General features: G+C 51.6%; 1 protein-coding gene across 7 annotated transcripts; it reads left to right on the top strand.

Annotated features, from left to right (window-relative positions):
- The first annotated feature begins 596 nt into the window (after nt 1-596).
- On the top strand, nt 597-23,879 carry Gpr35 (G protein-coupled receptor 35). 7 transcript variants are annotated; one of them, XM_040753001.1, is made up of 5 exons: nt 597-2,447; nt 5,620-5,760; nt 9,899-10,036; nt 17,612-17,829; nt 21,244-23,879. In XM_040753001.1, the coding sequence occupies exon 5, from the start codon at nt 21,254-21,256 to the stop codon at nt 22,166-22,168; it is 915 nt and encodes a 304-aa protein (XP_040608935.1). In that variant the 5' UTR covers nt 597-2,447; nt 5,620-5,760; nt 9,899-10,036; nt 17,612-17,829; nt 21,244-21,253; the 3' UTR covers nt 22,169-23,879. The 7 variants fall into 7 exon arrangements, with proteins under 7 accessions (XP_040608935.1, XP_040608936.1, XP_040608937.1 ...); XM_040753002.1 differs by lacking the exon at nt 9,899-10,036; XM_040753003.1 differs by lacking the exons at nt 5,620-5,760; nt 9,899-10,036.
- The last annotated feature ends 463 nt before the right edge of the window (nt 23,880-24,342 follow it).

Genomic DNA, 24,342 nt, shown 5'->3' with positions numbered 1-24,342 from the left:
GCCTGCTGTCTCCCCACTACCAGTGACAAACCCTTGTTCTCTGTGGGCAATGGGTAATCCAGTTCCACAGTCTAGATTTTCTTTTTTTTTTTTTCAGATTAGACCCCTTAATCCAGAAGTACACAGCAGAATAGGATTTGGGGCAATTTGGGTAGAAACAGAACTCTCCCCAAGAACCTGGGCAGCCCCAAACTTGAATTTAGGGTCTTTAGAAGGATGGAGGCCTGACTGGATCTTCCCCTGGGGGCTGAAATGCTTGGCCTTTGGGTTCTACCCAACTCTGTCACCTGGGCAAGGCTGCCTCCAAGGTAAGGTAGACCCTAAAGACCTGCACTGCTACAGCAGCCCTTCCTAGGGGTCCCCTCCAGTTGCTCCCCAAGCCAGCATGTTTATTATTTGCTGTCCCTCCCCCTCTCAACTGTCTATTTTGGTAGTATACCTGGGGACATCTTAAGAGGACTCTTGAAGAATAGCCCCCTGTAGATGGAAGTTTCTGTCCAACCCAGTCCCGTAGCCATTTAGTCCCAAATAAACACACATAGGCTTATATTAATTATAAACCGTTTGGTCAATGGCTCAGGTTTCCTATTGGCTGGCTCTCTCTAAATTATTAACCCATGTCTGTTAATCTTTGTATCTCCACGTGGTTTTGGCTTACCAGAGAATGCCCAGACGTCTTACCTTCCTGGCAGCTACATGGGCGTCTCCCTGGCAACTCACTCTCTGAGTTCCTCTTCCCAGACGTCTAGTCTGGTAGCCCCGCCTATACTTTCTGCCTGGCTACATCCTGGCTGTCCATTGGCCAAAACAGCTTTATTCAATAACTAATAAGAAACATTTACAGCATATAGAAGAAGGACATCCCCCAGCAGCCCTCTGCTTGACAGCTTACAGGAAAGGTCCCAGGAGTGCCTGGCCCCTTAGGCTGTCCCAAGGAACACACCTAAGCCTCCACCCAGTGGACTTTTCCCAGCTACTAGACTGAGTCAAAGGTCTGCTTAGGGGTTGGAGGTGCCTGGATCCCCACACCCTTGCCTAGAGTTCCACCGTTACTATGCTTCTCAGCAATACCACGGCTCCTGAGGGAGGCCTTTTGAGGACTTACCACAGTACCAGACTGCTGCTCCTCTGTGTGTTTCCTCCAGGAGGTACACTTAAGCTGCGGCCTGCTCTTAGGATCTTGGGGTGTTTTCAGCCAGATCCCGCCTGCCTCCCATGTTCTAAGGAGTTCAGGTGTCTAGCTGAGGCAGGCACTAGGTGAACAGCCGCCAGGCTGTTACTTCTCAGGACAGCCCTGGTTTGGAAGGGTGAACATAGGCCACTGTGGACTCTAGGGGACATTAAAGGACAGGCGGGGAATGGCACTCCCAAGGCCATGGAGTCACCCCCACGATCTGAAAGTCTGCCCTCCCCTTAGCAAGGTGATTAGGACACAGGCGGAGACTGCATGAGGGGTACTACTGTTTGTGATGGTTAGGTCCTGATCCCGCCACCCTGAGTATGCCAAGCCCTGTAGTGGCAGTTTCCACAGTCATCGGGCCTACAGGACTAGCTTAACCAGGGTGGGAGCAGGTCTGAGGGGGTGGCAGGATCTCGTCAACTTGGCAGGATTTAGGATCCCCCCAGGAACATCTTGAGCATGCCTGTTCTCAGGTTAACTGAGGTGAGCAGACCCAACGTGAATGTAAGAGTGCCGCTCTGTCAGCTGGAGGCCCAGACAAAGTAGACCATCAGACCCTGTCCCTGCTTCCCGACTGCAGACACCAGTGACCAGCTGCCGTGCGCCATACCTTGCCATTGTCAGATCTTCCCACTGTGACAGACTGCATCACTTTTCGTGACCGAAAATAGACCCACCCTTCCTGTGGTTGCTTTAAATCAGATATTTTATCACAGCAATGAGAAAAGAAGCTAATAGAGTGTCCTTATAAAGGGGACCTTGGAGAGCTCCTTACCTCTCCAGCACATGAGGCTGCAGCAAGACCACCAGCCGCAGACCAGCCACTGGCTCTCCAAGACCTTGCGTTTGGCCTTGTGGCCCCTGGAAGTGTCAGGCAAATTCCTGTTGTTTGTAAGCCATGGGATACGTGGAGCAACCTGGTAGGAGTGGCAGGCTTCTGGGAAGAGCTGAGACATGTCAGCAGGGCTTGTCTTCCCTGGTGCCCAGGGCCACACGGTGCCTGCTGAGCACCTGTGGTGGCAGGAAGGCATGAGGGTGGGCCTGGCAGATCCAGAAGGGCGGGTTGGGTGTGTTTGTGTGAGAATGTTTCCTACCTGGGAGACTTTGGCCACTCTGCCAGCCCGGCTCCTTCCCAGGACTTCCTGCTCCAGAAGAGTGGGTAAACGCCTCTTGAGGCTGTGTGCTGCCCAGTTCTGGCTGTCCCTCCGACCTTTCCCACCCCTCCTTCCTCCCAGACTCAGTCAACCTTGAGGGTCCAGAGCCTAGGGTGAGTATGGAGTCTTGGTCCTGAGGGCGGGTGGTCATGAGGGGCAGCATGGGATAGGAGGCTCAGTGGGTTGGGTTGGGCTCATCAGAGCGTTGAGCATCATATAGGCCCACCAGCGCATCCCAGGCTCTGTCCCTGTATTCTCCTGACCCCTCTCCTTTCCCTGGCCCCACCTCTTCTTTCTTCCCCCTCACCCCTTCCCACTGATAAACATGCCTTACTAACTTACAAAGCTTCCCAGGAATGCTTCTCTTAGTTTTATGTATGTATGTATGTATGTATGTATGTATGTATGTATTTGGTTTTTGGAAACAGGGTTTCTCTGTATTGTTTTGGAGGCTGTCCTGGAACTCACTCTGTAAACCAGGCTGGCCTCGAACTCATGGAGATCCGCCTGCCTCTGCCTCCCGAGTGCTGGGATTAAAGGCGTGAGCCACCTCTCTTGTTTTTTTCCTATCTTTTTTATCCTTTGATATTTACCAGATTTAAGCCAGGTTTGCCTCCACATGAAATTAATGGGAGAATCGTTTTGCTCTTGGAGATACATTGCAGCCTGTGGAGCCACCACAAGGCTCTGGGTGGAGCTGCTCTGGCAGAGGGACTTTCTCTGCTTTGGTGTAGGGCAGGCTGGCCTTGCTGGCTGGGAGCACTTTCTGCCTGCCCCCCCCCCCCCCCCGTGCCTGGCCATTACTCTTTTGTCCTCTGAGAGACAGCACCCACATAGACAGTGTTGTCTCAGGTCTGGGCTGAGGCCATGTCGCCAATGGCCTTGCATCTCAAGGGACACAGGTGTAAGCTCAGCAAGGATGTGTGCAGTCCCCCCCACCCAGACGAGGGCTCAAGCTATGCTAAACTTTGATCTCCTGGGATACTTACCCCTTTGCAGCTGGCCAGGAGTCCACCTACCAGGAAGGTGTGACTAGCTTCGGGGGCTGCTGGCCCAGGAATCGGCATTTGTGCTCTGCCGGTGCCCACAGGCTGGGTAGGTGTCATAGGACGCTGTAGTATTTGTACCTATAACTCTGCATCCTAATTGATCGGGGCTTGTCTCTCCTCCTCCATGCCCAGCAAGGGTGCAGAGCAGGAGGGCCACTCACTTGACACAACTTCATGTCCCAACCTCATTTCATCCTGCAGACACCATGTGCATATGTTGGTTGCATATGCCAGTGCCTTAGATGTAGTGCGATGTCCAGCACCTCCACCTTGGAGCCCCTGGCCCTTTAGGGAGGACCATGTACACACAGGTAGCCTCAGCATCCGGACAACGAGATGGCGGATGAGCATACAGTGGATCGACAGGGGGCAGAGTGTGGACCAGGCACCCTCAGGGATGGGTCTGCAGTGTGGGGAGAGGACTACCCAGAACAGCACCCAGATTAGGCTAGAAGGACAGGCAAAGGCCTTGTGGGACCCCAGGACTTGAATATTAACCTCATGGGCAATAGAGAGTTGTCCATAGGGCTGCGTGAGTTCTCTCTGGCTGAAGTCTTGTGGGCCTCTTGAAGGCTGTGTAGCCATGTGGGTGGTGAATGCATGTAAACACACACACACACACACACACACACACACACACAATCTTCTTTAAAAGTCTTTAAATTATACACAGTATATTCCTTAAGTATAATTAAACTTAACAATAAACCATTAACAAAGAGCTATGACATCTAAAGAAAGCCCCAGAAGCTGGGGGTGATGGCACTATTTGCTATCTCAGTATATGTGAGGCTGAGGCTGGGGGATGGCTATAAGTTCAAGACTACCCTGGGCTACATAGTGAGACTAAGTCTCAAAAAACTAAGACAAATATTTTTATTAACTTGAAATGTTCCCAAAACAACACATTTAGAAATACTTCAAAGATCAGTGATAACTAAAAGAACATTAGAAAATACTTTGAGAGCTAGAGAGATGGCTCAGAGATTAAGAGCACTGGCTGCTCTTCGAGAGGACTTGAGTTCAATTCCCAGCAACCACATGGTGGCTCACAGCCACCTGTAATGAGATCTGGTGCCCTCTTCTGACCTGTAGGCAGAACACTGAATATATAATAAATCTTTAAAAAGATATTTTGAAAACAGAACTTAACCAATATTTATGAAAGAAGTCAACGACTGGATTGTTGGTATCAGGCTGCATTTAAGCAATTTCCGATTTCATCTGAAGTGACATCTTTGTTTTCTGTTTTTCTCGGCTGCCCCCTGTGCCCTATCCCGCCTATGCTCCCCCTATTTTGGATATCTGGCACTTTGTTTTCTATTCCAGTTATCTCCTCCATTGTGTATGTGATCTTACTTCTATGTTTTATTTCAAACAAAATATACACACTATGTATGTGATCTTATTTGTTTTATTTATGGATTAATTGGAAGTGGGGAAGAGGAAAGGAAGGAAGATTGAAAAACCAGACTCACAAATCTGGCGTAGGCAACAGAGAGATCTCTCTCTGGGTTGGCGAACTTTCGAGAAAATTAGTGTTTGGGGAGATGGAAGGAGTGGATGATGAGGTCATCTGGCTACAAGCTGGTTGTGAAGGACTTTGGAGGCTTCCGAGAGAAAACACCAGTTAGCAGACCCCTGCACGGCCCCCGCACTCACGCCAGGCTCCAGGGTGGCAGTATGGGGTCATGAGCACAGGTGATGGTGAGGCCGGTAAGAGCAGTGGCATCTGCTTGTGGAGCATGTGTGCCTCGACAAGGGCCAGCATCAAGACGAGCTCACAACAAGACAGGGGGACAGTGAGAAGAAAGGTCGGAGTAGCAGGAAGCCAGGTGGTAATATGTGTTGTAGCTACAAGAGGAAGTGGCTTTCTGGTGGTATGAGCATGAGGGAGTTTCAGGGCAAGAGGCCCTCCAAGGTCATTTCAAGTTCTATCCTTAATTCTTCTGGTGAGTAAATGGGGGTTCATTTGTATTAGCCAGAATTCCACTAAAATAGTCTATCAAGAGATCTGCAAAGTGAGACTGTATTGGTTTTCCTGGATGCTGCCTGCAGGAGGAGCAAGATAGTGTCTACCAGGTGTGTACTGGCGTCTAGTGACCTGGGAGTCCACGGGGACCTTAAGGACGGATGCTTTGTGACTGCATGATGCAGTCCACGGTTCAGTGCTCAGGGAGTCGAGGAAGTGCACCTTGAGAGTGAAGATGAGTTGTTGTCTGCTCTGTGCAACCAGGTCAGCCTGCTCTACCACAAATAGGGAAGAGTCCGTTTGGACTAACCTTTACTGGAGCTTCACATTGGTGAATGGAAGAGACGTCTCCAGGACTGACCCCAGAAAGCAAAAACAGTGCTGCATGATAGAGCCGGAGAAGAGGTACGTTAAGTTTGTGTTCAGTGTTCACCATCATAAGCCTTGAATGTGCGCCAGTCGGAACAAATAAGTTCTCCCTGAACTCCTCCAGGGACAAAGATGAGCAAAGTCACCGAGACACCAACCAAGGCTTTTCAAGGCCAAACCATAGCCACCCAGAGTAATTACAGGCTGCTGGAGTAGTCATGATTGGAGCCAGGCCCCTGAAGCAGAGGACGAGGCTGCAGTAACAGCCATGGTTACAGTGGTTTTTATAGCTGAAGTTTCCTCAGAGCATCCACCAAGGCCCCCAGCAGCTGTGCTGCCCGGATGACAGACCAGCCTTGTTGTCAAAGAAGTGACTCCTCGGTTAACTCTAGGCAGGTGGCGTTTATTAATTTCTTTTGCAGTATTGAAAGTTGAACCTAGGGCTTCCCACATGCCACGGTAGCACTCTGCTATCTTGGTAGACATGTGCTTACAGTAAGCCTGTGATGGAATAGCATTCTTAACAGAGCTGGGGGGGTGGCTTCTCACCTACAATCCTAGTACCTGGGAGTTGAAGGCAGGAGGATTGCCCTGGGTTCAAGGCATCCTGGACTCTATTGTGAGTTCCAAGTCAGCCTGGGCCACAGAATGAGACTATCAGAAGCTGCTGCAATGGTGACATAGGTCCATGCTGTCACCTGCAGCCCGGGGGAATCCGGGAATCAGATTGCTGGGTTTGATGTACAAAATAACTTTAGGGCAAGCCAGTATCTAGTTGGTGGGAGTCTTACTAGAGATAGAAAGTTCCTAAGGGAACGAAGACACACCTGGAATCATGAGTGTCGGCTTCTTGAGGAGTGGCAGCTTATTAAGACACTTTTAACAGATTTCTAAGTACATGGTGGAGGACGAGAGAGACAGAAAAGATAAAACATACCCAAGTGTGACCACTCAAGAGAAAGTCACAATTAAGTGTCTTAGTGTTAGCCACACGTACTCAAGTTACATCCCAAAGGTTGCTAAGCAATTGTTTTCCCTTTTCCTAGATTTAAATAAATGGGATTGTATGGTTGGTCCAAAAGTGCCTTGGATGGGGTTACAAGATGGGGAAATAAAAGTAGGAGCCACTAGGGTCACACTAGGGCGTTAGGACATGCACTTTTACTACAAAGGGACTTCTGGTGGGATTCCTAGAATGCCACAGGGGAGTGGATGCTCACTACCTTAGAACTCTTGAGTTTTAGGTGAGGAGAGGCTTCAAGCAGACTCTGGTGAGGGGCTCCTTTTCCTTCTCTTGTCTGTATGCTTCCCTGTCTTTCTATATTACTTAGAGACCTTGCCTCCAAAAATCCAAGGCAACACAAAAACAAACAAAAAGACATTCTCCATAGCACTTTGCCCCTTAGCTGAGCACCTTCAGCAGAGTCTTGTCCCTCTGAGTTGTCTGTGGACCCCCTTGTTGCCCTCCTCCATACCCATCGCACACAGCCGCCTGCTCTTACCCAGGGCTCGTGTCCCACAGCCTTGCTCAGTCTTTTCCCAGCCAGAAAGCCTGAGAGGGTCTCCATGTCTGCCTTCAGTGCACTCCCTGGGGGCTTGAGCCAGTGTCTGGCTCTCCTGGGCCATGATTCTTCCCCATTGTGCAGTATGCATAGATTTGGGGCTACCAGTACAGAAGTGGGCCCCCAAAGTCCTGAGGAGGCTTCTGTTCCCTAGGTGATTCTAGATCATGTCACATTGGCAGCCAATATTGGGGGGGGGCTTAATTTGTTTGGTTTTGGTTTTCACAATAGGGTTTCTCTGTGTAGCCCTGGTTGTACTAGAACTCACTCTGTGGACCAGGCTGGTCTCAGACTCTGACATTCACCTGTCTCTTACTCCCAAGTGCTGGCTTTAAAGGTATGCATCACCACCACCCAGCAGAGCCAATGTTAACTGTCACACGTAAGAAATCCACAAATCCACCACACCCATGTTGGTGGTGATTAAACCAGGACCAGTATTACTTCTCTGCCTTCCATCTGCCAGCTCAGATCGTTTTAATCATTTCACCACCAAAAGGTCCAGAATGAGCCTCTCATAACCACAGCTACCCTGGCCGGATGGCGGTCTCCTCTGTTCCTAACAGGGTAGAAAGAGGCAGCGTTCAAATCCCATCTTAAATTTGAAAAAGCAAGTTCCAGAACTGAGCCAGGACCAGAGGACTTGGCTGCAGGCCAGAATCTTCCATGTGCTCTTTCAAGCGTGGTCCATCTCAGTTGTGGGCTGGGCCAGCAGGTCCCCTGAAGAATGATGCCTCCAAGCACGTATGCCAGAACAGGCAGAGTCAGTCTCTTCTGTCCGGGCTGTGTCCAGTGCGCCGCCATCTCCTTGGGATGTGCACACTTCATGTCTGCCCTCTCCTAGCTTAAACACTCTTCATAGGATGCTTCTCCAGGGCTGTGGCCTCTCCCCACATCTGCAGCAATACTTGGCCTTTCTCTTCCCCTTCCAGGACCATCCAAAGGCAAGAGCTTGTTGCCAGTCACTTAGCAGGGAGACTAGCCCCATCTGTATGTTAACCGGTTCTTGCTTTGTGACATCAGGGCCAATAGCAATGAGAAGTCGACAAAGCCTTCCTTCTTGTCTGCCTGGTACTGTGACACAGACTTAGTTGTGACAGGTGCCCTGGCCACCCATCTTGACTCAGCAACTCAGTGGGGACCAGAGGATCCACCCAGTTTACTGCTGATGTGTCTTCTAGGTCTCTTCATTGAGGGCATCTTCCGTGCCCCACCCAGTATCTGCCCCTTAGCTCATGACTCTGTTTCATCGCTTGCCCTGAAAAACCCCACCACCCTGACTGATCCTGCCTGCCTGCTTGAATCCCTTACTTAGTGTTCCATGCCCATCATTCTCCCAACAACTTCCAGGCAGCTCCAGATGCCCAAGTAGACTCTGGTGTTACTGGATTTCTGGCAAGACCACACTGTAGGAAAGATTGCTAGATCTTTCTGTGATGCAGCTACAAACTACTGAGGACCACCACATGGCCCGTAGGCTCTCACTTCTGAGCTTAGGTTGTGGCCTGTCAAGGATGCCTTCCCTCTTTGCTTGCCGTCTCTGAGGGGAACCAATTGCCACATTGTAGTCCCACAGTGTGCAACTGCTGTGAGAGACTCCAATGTTCAGGTGCCCAGGGGCTCTCTGTATATAGGCAAAGGGGAGCCTGACTCTTCATTCTGTAAACCTTTTATTGTGTGCCACTCAAAATGCCAGTGACTTAAAGACACGATGGAGCAAGGCAAAGGGTTTATTTGGAAAGCCGGCAAGCTCCAGATACAGATTATCAACACCTTGTCCCAGGGCTGCAGGCCCTGCCTTATAAAGAGAGTCATGGGGGGTTATCAGATAGATGAGCAATGCAGTTAGAGATGTCAGCTTGTCAGATCTGACACACTGGGTGGTTGGGGTTCTTTAAGTCTAAAGAAAAGTTGTTGATAAGAAAGTCACTAGGTCTATTTCCTAGGAACAGTCCACTCTGCAGTGGATGACAAGGATATAGAAGTTGTATTTTTTTTCCAGGGAAAGGGGTGTAGAGTACTTTCCCTGGGAAGACAAAGGGACAGTCACTGGAGAAAAGTTTTTAACAGCTGGCTGCTTCTGCAGCAAAGATAGTGGGTTCATTTATTACTTCTTTGCCTTACAGAAAGTCCATGAGCCTGCAAAAAAAGTGATCCCTGCTAAGCGGTGGCGGCGCACACCTTTAATCCCAGCACTTGGAAAGCAGAGGCAGGCAGATCTCTGTGAGTTTGAGGCCAGCCTGGTCTACAGAATGAGATCCAGGAAAGCCAAGGTTACACAGAGAAACTCAGTCTCAAAAAAAATAACCAAACCAAACCAAAAACACAAAACCAGAGAGAGAGAGAGAGAGAGAGAGGTTCAGCTGACAGTCCCCTCCTACTGAGCTTTGAGATGAGACCCAGAGGCCCTGGATTGGCTGAGCCCTGACCCCTGATCCATAGAAACCAGGCGATACTATCTTTGTTGTCTTCAACTGCTTGCTTTAAGGGTAATTTTTGTGTGAGTGTAGCAGTGTTACTGCTGTGAAAGACACCAGTGCTGATGCCAGCTTTGCCCATCCGTTAGAGTCTGCAACCTGTTCTCTCTGTTCTCTCCTCCTTCGGTGTGCTAGCTGCAGGCGGTGTAAAGAAGCCTCCCGAACTGGTTGGTCACGCTGTTGCAGCTTGTGTGAGAGGGGCAGGACAACGGTGTGTGTCTTCGTTTTCATAGACTGGTTTTTCAAAACAAACTCTTCTTAGCACCTTATGAAGTGAGTAATGGGTTTCTAAAGGGTGATCCCAGATTTGTGGATTTAAACTTGCTGTGTTCCACTCCATTAAATGTGTCCTGTTGATACGCAGACTATCCCTTCTTCACACAGTGCAGCCAATCTGTCCATGCCTCAGTCAGTCCCCATGGGTGTTGCCTTTGTCATCTTTGTGGCCACTTGGTTCTCTAGCACAAAAAGACCATCCGGGTTCATCTTATGCTCTTCCCATCCCAGGCTGCCTTTTATAAGAGTTTCTCTCACTCCACAAGAGATTCCGTATTTAGAGGCTGAGGTGCGGACCTTAGGGGAACTTGTCACTACTTGGTTAAACCTTTGTATGAGTACTGCGGATAACCGATTACACCCTGGAGCACACTTGGTTAAGCTTTGTGTCTAGGCTTTGTCAGTGGACAGAACTAAGAAATACTTTATTTTTTAAGATAAGTATAAACAGACAATTCAGATCCTTACAATGTCCTTGTAACCACATATGTGATCACTCCACCCCAATACTAAGTAATACTCAGTCATTCGGTGCTTCCGTCAGACACACAGCGCTAGGTAACAGGGCCAGTGCCAACTGGGGTTGTGAAAACACTGCACAATAATTTTGACAATTTTTTGGATTATATTGATATATAGGCAAACTATAATTTTGAAATATTTGGAAATTATTACTGAAAACAGCATTTTTCAGCCGTCCTTTTTGCAACTAGGTTGCAAAACGACTGGGTTTCATACTCACTTGTGAGAATAAGAGGGTTATGTTAGCTAATGATAGTACAAGTCAGCTAGCTTTGTTTTGCTTTCACCGTTGAGAGTTCCTAAAATTTAGCTTTGTAAGACCTGGCATGGAGATGCCTACCTTTAACCTTAGCAATCAGGTAGAGGCAAGTGGATCTCTTGAGTTCCAGGATGGCCGGGTTTATATAGAGTTCAAGGTCTGTCAAACAAAACCGAACAACAGCAACAATGAAACCACAGGGCTAGAAAGATGGCTCAGAGGTTAAAAGCACTTGCTCTTCCAGAGGGCCCAGAATTTGGAACTGAGCACCAATCCTGGATGGCTCATATCCACCTGAAGCTCTAGCCCAGGGTACCCAGGGGTTTTTCTCTGCCTCGGAGGACATCCATGCATATTTCTCTCTGACTCTGTCCCTCTGTCTCTGTCTCTGTCTACCCCTCTCTCTCCCTCCCTCTCTCTCTCTGACACATATAAACACACAAATGAAAATTACAAATCTTTTAAAAATAGTTCAATTTGGCAATTACACTGACATGTATGTGTCTCTAAAGCCAAATCTATAACCCCAGGTGCATGTACTAAAATCTAGCTTCTGTCCCTGCCTCTTAACCCCATTTACACCTGTACCCTCTGGCTAATAACATAATCAAAAATAATATGTTGCTTTTTATTATATACAATTTATGTATAAAATATAAACAGACATTTCATTTGTGAAAACACAAGATGGCTGGGCATGGTAGCACATACCGTAATTGTAGCACCTGGGAGATAGAAGTGGAGGCTCAGGAGTTCAAAGCCAGCCTCAGCCAAATAAACCCAGTCTCAAAAAGAAATAAAGCAACCAACCACATTCATAAGCTTCTGGTTCCATGTAAGCAAGATATAAATTAGCTGGGCATGGTGTCACACACCTGTAATCTCATCACACTGTGGCAAAGGATCATGAGCTTTAGTCTAACCTTGGTTTACGGTGACATCCTGTCTTTAAAAAATTAAATTAAGGAAAAGTATAAAAATTAAAGAATATAAATTGTCTAGGTCTGGTGGACAGGCATGTTTTCCCAGGCTGACCTAGAGGCTAATACCAGGAAATCACAACTTCAAGGCCTGGGATACAGAGGGAGTTCAGGACCAGCCTGAGAGACTTAGTAAGATCCTGTATAAAAATAGAAGGAAAAGGAGGACTTGGGTTATAGCTCAGGCATAGAACACTCACAAAGCATGCATGATGTTCCAGTATACTCTATCAAACCCATATATACACATACATACATACATACATACACACATACATACATACACATACATACATACATATAAACATGCTTAGAAATATATTTTTATTTGTTTTTCTAGACAGGGTTTCTCTGTGTAACCCTGGCTATCTTGGAACTCGCTCTGCAGACCGGGCTGGCCTCGAACTCAGAGATCTGCCTGCCTCTGCCTCTCAAGTTCTGGAATTGAAGGTGTGCACCACTACTGCCTGGCCTAGAAACAGGTCTTAGACACAGACGACCCTCTTGCCTCTTACAGCTATGCAGTGCTCCATGGCGCCAGAATCCTTCCTTCAACCAGAGCCCCACAGATATGGGTTGCTGCCACTCCCAGGTCTGCACTGCAATGCTGGCCCTAAAGCGTATGTCCATCACTCTCTTATTGTCTGTGGTAGATTCCTGGATAAGGCGTGTGGGGTCAAGTAATATTATGGCTCTCACTTTGCTCAATATTGGGTCCTCCCACTGGGGTTGTAACATCTTAGAAATCAATGAGTCATAGCAGAGGAAGTCACCCTGAGATCGTTATCAGACTCTTGAACTTGTGCCCGTGTGAGGGGATGGTCATGGGGCTGCAGAGCAGGTGATTTCTATCTGTCTTGTCTTGATGATGCGGGATACCTTTTTCATATCTGTAACCGCCCGTGCGTATATCTTCTTCTGCTTCCATTTCTATCACCAGCCACATCTTGCTCAACCTCAGAGGAAGTGTCTCAGAGAGGTGGTGGCCGTGGGGTAGAGCGCAGGCTGATGTGAGAACGCTCAGCTCTGGGTTTCTCAAGAGAGCGGCCTCAGTGTGTCTCGGGTACTGATTAAGCCAATTCCTGGCCCACCCAAGACATCATACAGAAGCTGCACAAGCAGAAGGCTGATGGGGGAGATAGAAAAGTCCCTCACAGAGAGACTGGCCCCTCTTGCCCAGTGTCAGCTTCTGGGTGGTGGCCATTCCATTTGGAGCGGAGTGAGATGTTTACTACATACAACTCTCATGAGCTGGCTTGTATTGGTTTTATAGAGACAGGATTTCTCTGTGTAGCCCTGGCTGTCCTGGAACTCGCTCTGTAGACCAGGCTGAGCTCAAACTCAGAGAGATCTGCCTGCCTCTGCCTCTGCCTCCTGAGTGGCAGGATTAAAGGCGTGTGCCACCACTGCCCGGCTTGAGCTGGCATTTTTGTCCCACCAGATTTCTTTAGTCTGAGGTCTCTGCCACAGTTCAGGACCTGTGAGCTTTTCTCTCCAGAAGTCTGTCAGGATTCTGGGTTAAGGGAGTAGCTAGAGGGGCCCTCCGACTGGAGGTGGGTTGGGAGGACTCTGTTAGAAAGGTAAGAGGGCTCATGAAACTCCCTTGAGACTGAGGAAACACAGTGGGTGGTTAGAGGGTTATGGTGGAAGATAGCATCCCCCATTGTGGGGCTGGTGTGAGGTCAGAAGCCAGCCTTCCAGTTAAGAAAGGGGAAGGAGGGCTGAGTGTGAGTACGCAATTCAAGGGCAGCGAAAGGGTAAGGAGGCTCTGAAGAGGCAGGAGCCAGGCCCAGAAGGGCGTGTGACGAGATTGAAACCGAGCAGCACTGTGGGAAGGCCCACCGGGAGCGTGAGAGCCCTGCCCGAGGTGAGCGTGTCATCAGGGTCAATGACTGAAGGTCCTGGGACGGTACCTACCCTCAGCCCGTGGGGAGGTAAGGATGCTTCTAGCTGTCTTTAGGACACAGTTGATGTAAACTATCCGTGGGCACCAAGGGACAAGTGGGCAGGAAGGCCAGAAGGAACAATGGCACAGAGTCACTGCTGGCGGTGGGTGCTGGGCTCCTACAGAGGAGGGATGAGTGGGGCAGGAAGGACAGCGGGTACTACTGCAGCCCCTCAGAACCCCCTCACAACTCAGGGGCCCCTCAGGAGCTCACAGGTCCTGAGCTGTGGCAGAGACCTTAGAATCTCCCCTCAGGGTCCTCTCAGGATGCCCACAAAACCCTCTCAGCATACTTCAGGATCTTCTCAGACCTCATTGGTGTCCCCTCAGGACCTCTTCAGGGCTCTCTCGGGATAGCCCCAGGACCCTTTCATATACACCCCTCAACTCTCTGAAAGCCCCCTCAGAACTCCTTTAGCTTTCCTCAGGGCTTCCTAAGGACCTCATTCAAGGTACTTCAAGGATTCTTTGGGTCCTCACCATGTCACTTGACCATCCTATGGTAGCTTATTACCAACAAGGCTCTCAACCCCCTGCTCTATGGAAAAGGTAAAGAAAGTCACCTCACATTCAGAGGAAGCTTAGGCCTTCCCTGCCTCAAACCAAATCTCTTTCTAGGTGCCATAGCAGGAAGCTGGAGGAGCCTGAGGGGGCTTCTTTGCTCAGAAAGACCAGGAGAGGCTGGGGTGCAGCCATCAAGGGGCTATATGGGGCAAGTCTCAGACTGAAGGGACGCCCACAATGTGTGGCCTTGTGGCCTCACGTCCTCCGACTTCCTGGCTACTTTATCTGCCTGGATAACTGATGGACCATCTCACAGCTGTACACACTCATTTCTTTATTCTGCAAACCTGTGGGAATTTTCAAGTACTCAGAAAAGTAGCAGAGAAAACAGAGTCCCAGGCGCCCATCCCCACAGGGCCACCTTCCTCACAGCTGCTTAATGAAGATCCCACTGCCCCCAGCCTTACTTACAGGGACTTTCAGGAGAATCGAGGATCCCGCCACTACATCAGATACTTGAGTGTGTCCTGCCTGTGGACAAGAGTTCTGCAAGAGTTAGACCCAGACAAAAGTCTGGGCCGTGTCATGGGCTGCCCGGCAAGGCCTACAGAGGCAAGGACCAAGTTGGTAGCCTTTCTCAGGTTCTGGGGTTGGAGGAGAGAGCCACAGCCTGTACCTTGTCAGGGTCACCCTGCAGAGGCGACAAAGGCACAGACCCACAGAGGAGGACCGTAGCAGGGCCACAACCACCCAGGAGAAAACTGTGGCATGGGAAATGCCCAGCAGTCCCAGCGGAGATGAACAGGAGGCATTGAGGCTAGGCCTGCAGAGAGGCTGCTGGGTCCAGTGTGGGAGGGAGTGGATGGAGTGAGGGTGTGCCCAGGGTGTCTCACTGGAAACTCCTGGAATCCACACCAGGTTGCATGCTGGGGGCTTCCGGACAGTAGGGGAGGCTTCCTGGTGGACATTTACTGAGAAGGTGAAAAGCTTGGGGTCCTGAGACAGTGAAGGGCTTCAGTTCAAGTGGAGCTCAAGGGTTCTGTGAAGGGGGGTATGACTTGTGGAGGAAAGGGAGGTGGCCTTGACAGGCTGAGGACTGGTATTGGAAGACCCTGCCGTGAGAGCAGAATGGGAAGGGAGAGGCTGGACCGTCCAGGGCCGACGGCTGAATGGGACTCACAGCCCTCGGCGTTGTATTTCCACTCTGCTCCCACCCCTTGTGGATTCTAGTCTGTGAACCCACCACACACACACACACACAAAAAGCATCAGAAACAGGGTCACGTCTCCGTGGGCTTTGGCCCAGCCAGTGGGGGAGGGGTGTTCCCAGGAAGATGTTATTTCCAGACCTGGTTCTGTGAAGAAAGAGGGAACTGAAAGTGCCAACGTGTGACTGGGAAACAGTTCACATCCTCTCTGCTAGCCCTACCTTGCACAGCCAGGGTCAAGGACACAGAGGATCCTGCCGTCTTATCCTCTCTCCTGGGGTGGGTCTTCTGTGCGTGGCCAAATGGTCACTTAGATGGGACACAGCACTTAATAGAGCCCTGAAACAAACAGCCTTCAAGAAAAACCAATGCTTGTCTCAGCCACTGGAGCTGGTCGTGGTACCCTGCATCCTCCAGGGGAGGACATTGTGTTCCTATGCCGCAGGCCTGAGCTCCCGTCTCTGGTCTGTCTTCTTTGCTGTGAAGACACACCATGGCCACAGCAACTCTTAGGGAAGGCATCGTTTAACTGGGGGCTTGCTTACAGGTTTGGAGGGTCAGTCCATTATCACCACAGCAGGGAGCAGTAGCTGAGAGCTCCATCCTGAGCCACAGGCAGAGAAGGAGAGACAGAGACACGGAAGACTGGGCCTGCTGTGGACTTAACAGGTTCAGCATATGGGAGGAGGGCGAGGGGCTGCGAAGAGGGTGAGGGCTGCCACGCAGGGACCTGGGTGGCCTCGGGATGGGGTGGTACCCAGGACCTGAGGCTGGTAGAGGCAAGAGGCACCAGTCAGTCTCGTGCAGAAGACTGCAGTTATGGTCCTGAGACTGCCTAGCAGGGACAGTGGGGACTTGGCCAGGACCCTGGAACCTGACCAGCAATGACCAGGTCTCTGAGACCTGGGCATCTAAATCCCCTGAGAAAAGGGCTGGGCATCCCCATAGGCTTGGTAGGTATGGAGACACGGTAGATAGAGAGCAGCTTGTGCCCCGAGCAAGAGAAGATGGTGGCTTAGAGCCCACCATGACCCCGCATGTCCCGCATCTTCCCGGGACACATTACTCTCTAGATCACCAGGCTACTGCTGGGGAGAAACTCGGTGGGGAGGGGAGAGGGGTCTTGATATTGCTGTCCTGCCTACCTATTCAGAGGTAAGAAGCGCCTGGATTGGTACCCTACCCTGTGAGCCAGTCCACATAAAAGTGGGGTACCAAGCCTCTACCCAGCAGCACCTTCTACAGATCCTGTGGCCAGAGGTTGAAGTTGGGGAGATGGAAACTCAGACCAGTGTGCAGGCAGGAGACACTTCTTCTCCTGGGAATAGCTTAGCCCCAGGTGGGATTCTCCACACCAGGTCTGTCTTGGGACCCAGGTCAGGAAAGGTAGTCAGAGGCTGTGCCTAGGGCGCAGTGAAACAGAGAGGTTGAGGCCGAACTTCCCCCTTGGGCGGGAGCTCAGGCTGAGAGACAGCAGACTAGTGTGGACTCCCTACCCAATAAATTCCTCCTCCGGGTCTCAGTTTCCACCTCTGGAAGATGGGGAGGAGTGGAATTGAAGCTCTACCTAGGCCCTTGCTGTTTTTGAAGACAGAAACTCAGTCTGTGGTCAGAGGCTGTGGGGCTCATGTGTGGAAAAGGTCCCAACCCCTGGGTGGTTGGGGCTGGGGAGGTGATCTCCAAGAATGGCCTAGGGAAAGAACCCTGAGCTCTAAGTGAAGATGTTTGTGGCATAGAATATTTCCCAAGGCCTACAGGAGTAAAGGGTAGTCTGGACTAAGAGATTGAGGCCTGGAAAGGCTTCTGAGGAGGTGGGTCAAAAGTGACTTAGTCTGTGGGCTGACTGACCAGGCCTGCCTCTGTCCTATACACGCATGCGGATTGTGTCATCTGTCAGGTAGGGGTGTGCGACATGACTGTCAGTCACATCTTCATGGTCATGTGAGGGGGGACATTGCTGCCTCTGGTCAGGGAGCAGGGTACAGGGTGCCATTTCCTGACCACAGATACAGTGGGGGCCTGCCCGGTCACGATAAAAAAAGAATGAAGTGTGCTGAGGAAGAGGAAGCATCCAAGGGTGCGGCTGAGCTGCCTGCTGGTTAACCATTTCAAGTTGTTTCCAGAGCAAATGCTTCCTTTGCTGTTTCTCTGTAGGTGTCATCAGAGGTGGCAGGTACCAGCTTCCCTTCCCGGAATCTCCACGTTTCAACCCAGCCTCAGGACTGGCGAAAGCAGAGCAGGCGGTGGGGGCGGGGAGCTGCCGCCTCCCTGTTGCTGCCGTCAATAAGTCCAGCAGCCACTCAACTCACTGCAGGCTGAGACAGACAGCCGTGAGGCTCGCCATTGTCAGTCCTCAGCGCCAGCGAGAGCAGGTGCGTGACATGATGTAGCTGGGGCTTCCACGTGGGCCAGAGCTGCATGCGGCTGGTCACCTTTGATGAAGGAGGCTGGGTTGGGATCTGTCAGATGGGTAAGGCGGGGGCAGTGGCGTTTGGTCAGAAGAGGGGTGCTGGGCTGGGGCCCACGGGGTGAGGTGAGGGCGGCGCTGGATGGACGGGGGTCTGTCAGTTAGGTGGGTTTGGCTGGGGTCTGTCAGATAGATATGCTTGAGAACAGTTGGGACTGGACTGGGGACTTGGGTCCTGGGGGCTCAGGACCAGTGCGCTATGCTCCAAAGGGGTGGAGTTGGGGAGGGGATGACTTGAGTTGCAAATACACAGTAATTCGGGAGGTTTCTGGGCTCGGTGTCTTCCTCGTCTGAGACTCCAAAGTCTATTTTGTAGGTGGTGTCTTGCACTTGAAAACTAGAAAAGAAAATAATGGGTTGTGCCTTAGAGAGGAGCATCGAGTTTCCAGGCACAGGCCTTCTTAAGGCCCTGGGGCATTTCCATAGGGGTGCCGGCTCTGCAGTTTCAGAGCCCAAGCAGTAGCCAACGGATAGTGCCTTATTCCTGCCTCCAAATTTCAGGCAGTGGACAGGGCCCCTGGGCCTGACTATGAGCAGACAAGCTCTCGGGGATCTGTGGGTCCCCATCCAGACATCAGGAAAGGTGAGGGACAGGCTCGGGGGCTCAGGCTTCCCTCTGCCTCCACAAACCTCTTCCCTGAATGGGCAGCACTGAACTCAGGGCAGCCTCCTGCTTCTCCTGTACACAGGGGGCTCCATCTTGCTGGGTGGAGGACAGCGCCTGCGCTAGGCACAGCTGAACCCCCTTCTCCTGTCAGCTCCACATCTCCCCCAGGTAGGAAGTTCCCCAACCCAGCAGCACCGGCAGCTTCTCCAGACCATGCATCTCAGCGCTGGCCTAGGGCAACCCACCTGCCCTAGCATCTGGGACTGGCTGACACTGGGCCCTGAGACTTGACACCTGGAACTTGGCAGAAGGTGCCCTGAAGGAACAGCGTTCCCTAGCAGGCTGCTTCTAACAGGACCTCTTGGAACGTTTGAATCCTTTTTCATTAGGGTTCTGTGTTACCTTTTAAATGAGCAGAGGCTTTGATCTAACCCTACAAAATGCTGCGTCATGCTGAGACTAACCTGAAAATACCAAGCTCTGGTATGTCACAGGAAGTCCCCATGGAGCCGTGTGGGACAGTGTGGACATACATCTCACAGCCACATGTAGCTGAGAAGTCAGGCTGCCCCTTCCGAGCCCAGAGGCAGAGAGTAAGAGTGGGGGGCTGCATTTTTAGGTGAAGGGGCCTCAGGTGGGGGCCCAGCTGCTGGTAGCATGGAGCCCTTCCCCATAGGCTGCCCAGGACCCGTTCTGTCCAGCTCCTGGATGCTGCCATTGGATACTGAACAAATTCCAGGGGCAGGTTCTGCTGGAGGCCCCACAAGTTGCTTCTGGGTGAGTGATTGGCAGACAGGAAGGGCCATCTTAGTGGTCAGTGCCAGGGCCTCTGGGGACACCCTCAGCGCTCAGCCTGGCTCAGGCTCCCTCCAGGGACCTCAGAACCCTGAGTTGCATGAAAATAAACAAACAAGCAATGCAGAGCAGGGCTAATGAAATTGTGATAGCTGGCAAGCAGTCCACTCTAACCCAGCAAACATGGGCTCTAGACACGGAAATGTGATAGCCGTTCCGCTGGAATCTGTGCCTGGCTTCTCTAATGAACTGGGGCCTGCAAGTTCCCTGGGGACCAAAGAGGAAATGAGCCCCGGCTCAATCTAGCGTGCATTAAGCTCCCTGTCTGCAGTCGCTGGGGTGGGTGCTTGCCCATTTCCAGTGTGGGAAAGGAAACATGTTTCCTTCCATGTTTCCAATGCAGACAGCCAGCTGAGGCCTGACTCTCCCTGGTGGACACAGCTCTTCCCCTCCTGTCATCTTCCCCAGCAGGAAGCCCCTGTAGCAAAACCGAGAGCTGTGACTCATCCAATTCTCCAGACTTTCCTGGTACCCAGCATGGATCAAGGGGGTGGGCCAGGTGTCCAGTGTGCCTGGGCTCGGCACTTGCTGCCAGTTTCTTGTGTTAGTTCCCACCCAGTGTTGTGGAGTCACACTGGCGCCGCTGTGGTGGGATAACCGAGGCTGGCCTGACGGTGGGATGAGGCGGGGAGTCTGATTGCTGTGCCACTTGGCACACCCTGGGCATCAGACCACTGCCCACGCCCTGGGCACCAGACCACTGCCCACGCCCTGGGCATCAGACCACTCCCCACGCCCTGGGCATCAGACCTCTATCCACGCCCTGGGCACCACTGCCCATGCCCTGGGCATCAGACCACTCCCCACGCCCTGGGCATCAGACCACTACCCACGCCCTGGGCACCACTGCCCATGCCCTGGGCACCAGACCACTGCCCACGCCCTGGGCATCAGACCACTGTCCACGCCCTAGGCACCACTGCCCACGCCCTGGGCATCACTGCCCACGCCTACCTTTGTGGGGCTTGATGGGCTCAGTACCCCTCCTGGGCCTTATTACAGGGAGTAGACAGGGGAGCAAAAGGCCAGTGTGGGCAGTGGAGGGTGGCCTTGGGGACATTCCTGGCAATGGCAGTGGCATGGGCCTCTAAACACATCCAGGTCCTGGAGGGACAGGGCTATGACCACTGAGAACTGTGTGTCTGTACCCTGATCTCAGACATGAGCCTGGGGGTACGGGGGGCCTTGGAATGATGCAGGTCTGGTGGTGGCCTCTCGGAAGTTCCCACAGCTTTCCAGAGTTCTATATACCCTTGTTGTTCTGTGCTTTGGGGACAGACTGGGCAGAGTGGGTGCCGGCCATATCTGTGAATCAAGTGTAGGTGTCTTCTTACAGCCATGTTGGGGCAGAAAGCTGCAAGGCCCCTCCTCGGGATCCTTAGGCCCATAGGTGGGGCTGCCTCTGAGATCTCCCTACTGAGAGCTGCATGCTGAGTTAGGCCAATGGACGTCAGTCTCTGCCTAGGACAATTGGAGGCTTCCTAGACAGGACCTGTAGGCATCCCTCCCTCCCCCTCTCCCCTGCAATAGGCTGGTCCAAGGAGAGAAAGGCCAGGGGGATGAGAGGAGTCATTCTGTCTCTAGCTTTGGCCTGGTCACTGCAACAGTAGGTCTTCCAATGTCTTGGAGGCTTTGGTCGCCTTACCTATTAAATACAGTGAGAAAAGGTTAGGCCTTGAGGGTGACTTTGAGATGTTTAGTTTCTATGGTTTCTTTGGAAAGGGGAGTTTCACAGTGTGGTGCATGCTTGCTCCATAGTTCCTGTATAGAGGTAAGCAGGCCTTGGCACAGGAGTAAGGCCTTACCCTGGGGCTCCTCCTTCTACTTACTGTCACTGACTTCCTGACCCTCCTGCAGCCCCGGGACCATGAATGCAACTTGCAACGGCAGCGTGTGGCAGGAGCCATTCAACTACATCTTCGGCATCTACTCAGTCCTGCTGCTGGTACTGGGCCTGCTGCTCAATGGCCTGGCACTCTGGGTGTTCTGCTGGCGCATGGACCAGTGGACGGAGACCCGGGTCTACATGACCAACCTAGCTGTGGCTGACCTCTGCCTGCTCTGCTCCTTGCCATTCATGCTGTACTCCCTGAGAAACACGTCAGACACGCCAGCCTGCCAGCTCTCACAGGGCATCTACCTGGTCAACAGGTACATGAGCATAAGCTTGGTCACTGCCATTGCTGTGGACCGCTACGTGGCAGTGCGGCATCCGATGCGTGCCCGTGAGCTTCGGTCCCCACGACAGGCTGCTGCAGTGTGTGTGGCCCTCTGGGTGGTAGTGGTCGCCTCGCTGGTCGTGCGCTGGCGCCTGGGGCTGCAGGAGGGTGGTTTCTGCTTCAGGAGCCACACTCGGCACAACTTCAGCACCATTACCTTCTCGCTCCTGGGCTTCTACCTGCCACTGGCCATAGTGGTCTTCTGCTCTTTGCAGGTTGTGACTGTCCTGGTGCAGAGGCCAACCACTGACGTGGCGCAGGCAGAGGCCACCCGCAAGGCCACCCGCATGGTCTGGGCCAATTTGGCTGTGTTTGTCATCTGCTTCCTACCACTGCATGTGGTCCTGACCGTGCAGGTCTCCCTGGGCCTGAACACCTGTGCCGCCCGCTACACCTTCAGCCGTGCCCTGTCCATCACAAGTAGACTCTCAGATGCCAACTGCTGCCTGGATGCCATCTGCTACTACTACATGGCCAGGGAGTTCCAGGAGGCATCCACATCAGCCACGTCCTCCAAAACACCCCACAGGAGCCAAGATTCTCAGAGCTTGACACTCACCTAGAAGCGAACATGTACCATGGACTAGAGGAATCTGTGACGTTGGCAAGAAGCCCTCAAATCAGCCTGAAGCTGATGTGGGTTTTGAACACTCTAGGAAGCTCAGCTGGCCTAGAGAGGCTGTATCGGCTCTCCTGAAGGGACCAGAGGACTGAGATTCTAAAGACCAACGTGAAGGACCCTGGAACAAGACCACATACCTGCCACCCCAGATCTAGAACCCCCGAGGCACCAGAATGGGGCCTTGGTGGCCAGTCTCTGGGTTGAGGATAGAGCTGTCTCCTGGAGATGGTTCTAGCAGGGTCCTCGGTGTCACCCAGATACGTATGGTGCGAGGCAAAGAAGGAGCATATAGCTCAAAGAGCCAGGAGTCATTTTCTGAGAGGACCCTCTAATGGCTGTTTCCTTTAGGGACCTCCAGACTTTATGCCTCCTGCAGGGTTAGGCAGGAGGGCAGTAGCTGTGGTCTGGAAGGCTGTCATCTACAGCACATGACTGTTGATGTTGCCCAGGCTCCGAATCAGGGGGATTCCAGCTCAGGATACCCAATGGTTGTAAAGCCATGCTCATCAGTAACACTGCCGTTGAAGTCCTGGGCCTCTTGGTGGTGGTTCCAGTTTATAGTGGGCCTGTTGATCACTAAGCCAATGGCTGTGGTAGTTATCTGCTGGGGTTTGTTGTGAGGAAGATTGACATTTGACCCGGTACCTGCACTATCTGGGGGTGTGGCCTTAGGCTGCAAGGGGCTCTAGAGACAAGAATCGACTACAAAGCCAGCTCAGGGGCTGCAGAGATTAAGAGCACTGGCTGTTCTTCCAGAGGTCCCGAGTTCAATTCCTAGCAGCCACATAGTGGCTCACAACCATCTATAATGAGATCTAGTGCCCTGCCCTGGTATGTGGGCAGAACAGGTATATATAATAAGTAAATCTTAAAAACAAACAAACCAAAACCAGTTCAGAGCCAAAGCGCAGAGTGCATTTTTTCACCCTTTGTGCTTTATCTTTTGTCTTGGCCCAAATGCTGCAGTCAGAGACCCTCCAACTGGGGGTTGCCCCCCACTCCCGACTCCCACTTCATCCAGCTCTTATTGCCTAACTGTCCTCCATTTTGTGTGACCTTTTCTGCACAAAGCAAAAGTCTGTTCACCCTCCAGACACCAAAGAAAGAATTCCACCCAAGTACAAACTGGTGAACCAGTTTACTGGCGTTACCAAAGCACGGTGGCCCCACCACTCACTCCCTGGTGGCCCCATCACTGAAAAGCCCACTCTCAGCACGGGTGACAACTCACAGAAACTGCACCGCTAGATTACCAGTCCCTAGGAAACTTCCCCCTCGGATATACCTGGACACCCGCTCTAGACAAGATGCAGACAGGGGTCTGAGGGAGCAGTGGCTGGAACCTCAGGTCTGCCGACCCTCTTGTCCCTCTAAGAGAGAAGTCTAACAGCTTTTCCACCAGCATCAATCTGTTCAGCAAGGTAGTATTTTTCTTATTTCGTTACCATGACCGTGGGCAACGGCATTCAGTGGATCACAGCAGCAGTCTTCCTGCTCATGGCTGCTGATCATGCTAAGCTAGAGGAAATGGCTTTCCTACCACACTCCTCCTTCAGATCCTCCATTCTCTCCACACTCTGCAATATTCTCTGAACCCTCATCTTGGAAAGGATGATGTATCTATGGGTATGAAAATATATAATATGCCTGTGTGTGCCTATGATTCTTTTCTGAATAGTACACCTCTAGGCTATAAGGACAGACACTTATTCTAAGTGCCCCGACCATGATAGAAGAAACAAAGCCTCAGGAGGGGAAGAAATAGATCACTTGGGTTCCTGCAGCACCTTCTAGTGTGTAGAATTAGGTTCCCTGCTCACAGCACCAGCAGAGCACCTGCCATGATGAAGATAGCACTCTACCCTCAGCAACCACAGTTTTAAGGGGACATCCCATGTTCCTGTAGGTTAGGCTTGGCCATCTGTCCTAATGATGCAAAAGAAAGTAGTGGAAAGCGAAGGACAGCATCTTCACTGCAGAGCCAACATACTAAAATATATGGAGAGACTGTGAGACGGCTCATCTGGCAAAGGGACCTGTGACCAATCCCAACAACCTGAGATCAGTCCCTGGAACCAACATGGTGGTAGGGAAGAATCATATCCTACAAGTTGT

The sequence above is a fragment of the Mesocricetus auratus genome, unplaced genomic scaffold (assembly GCF_017639785.1).
Source record: "Mesocricetus auratus isolate SY011 unplaced genomic scaffold, BCM_Maur_2.0 Super-Scaffold_100010, whole genome shotgun sequence".
NCBI lineage: Eukaryota > Metazoa > Chordata > Mammalia > Rodentia > Cricetidae > Mesocricetus > Mesocricetus auratus.
Note: the sequence above shows the minus strand (reverse complement) of the source record. Positions and strands in the feature narration are given on the sequence as shown.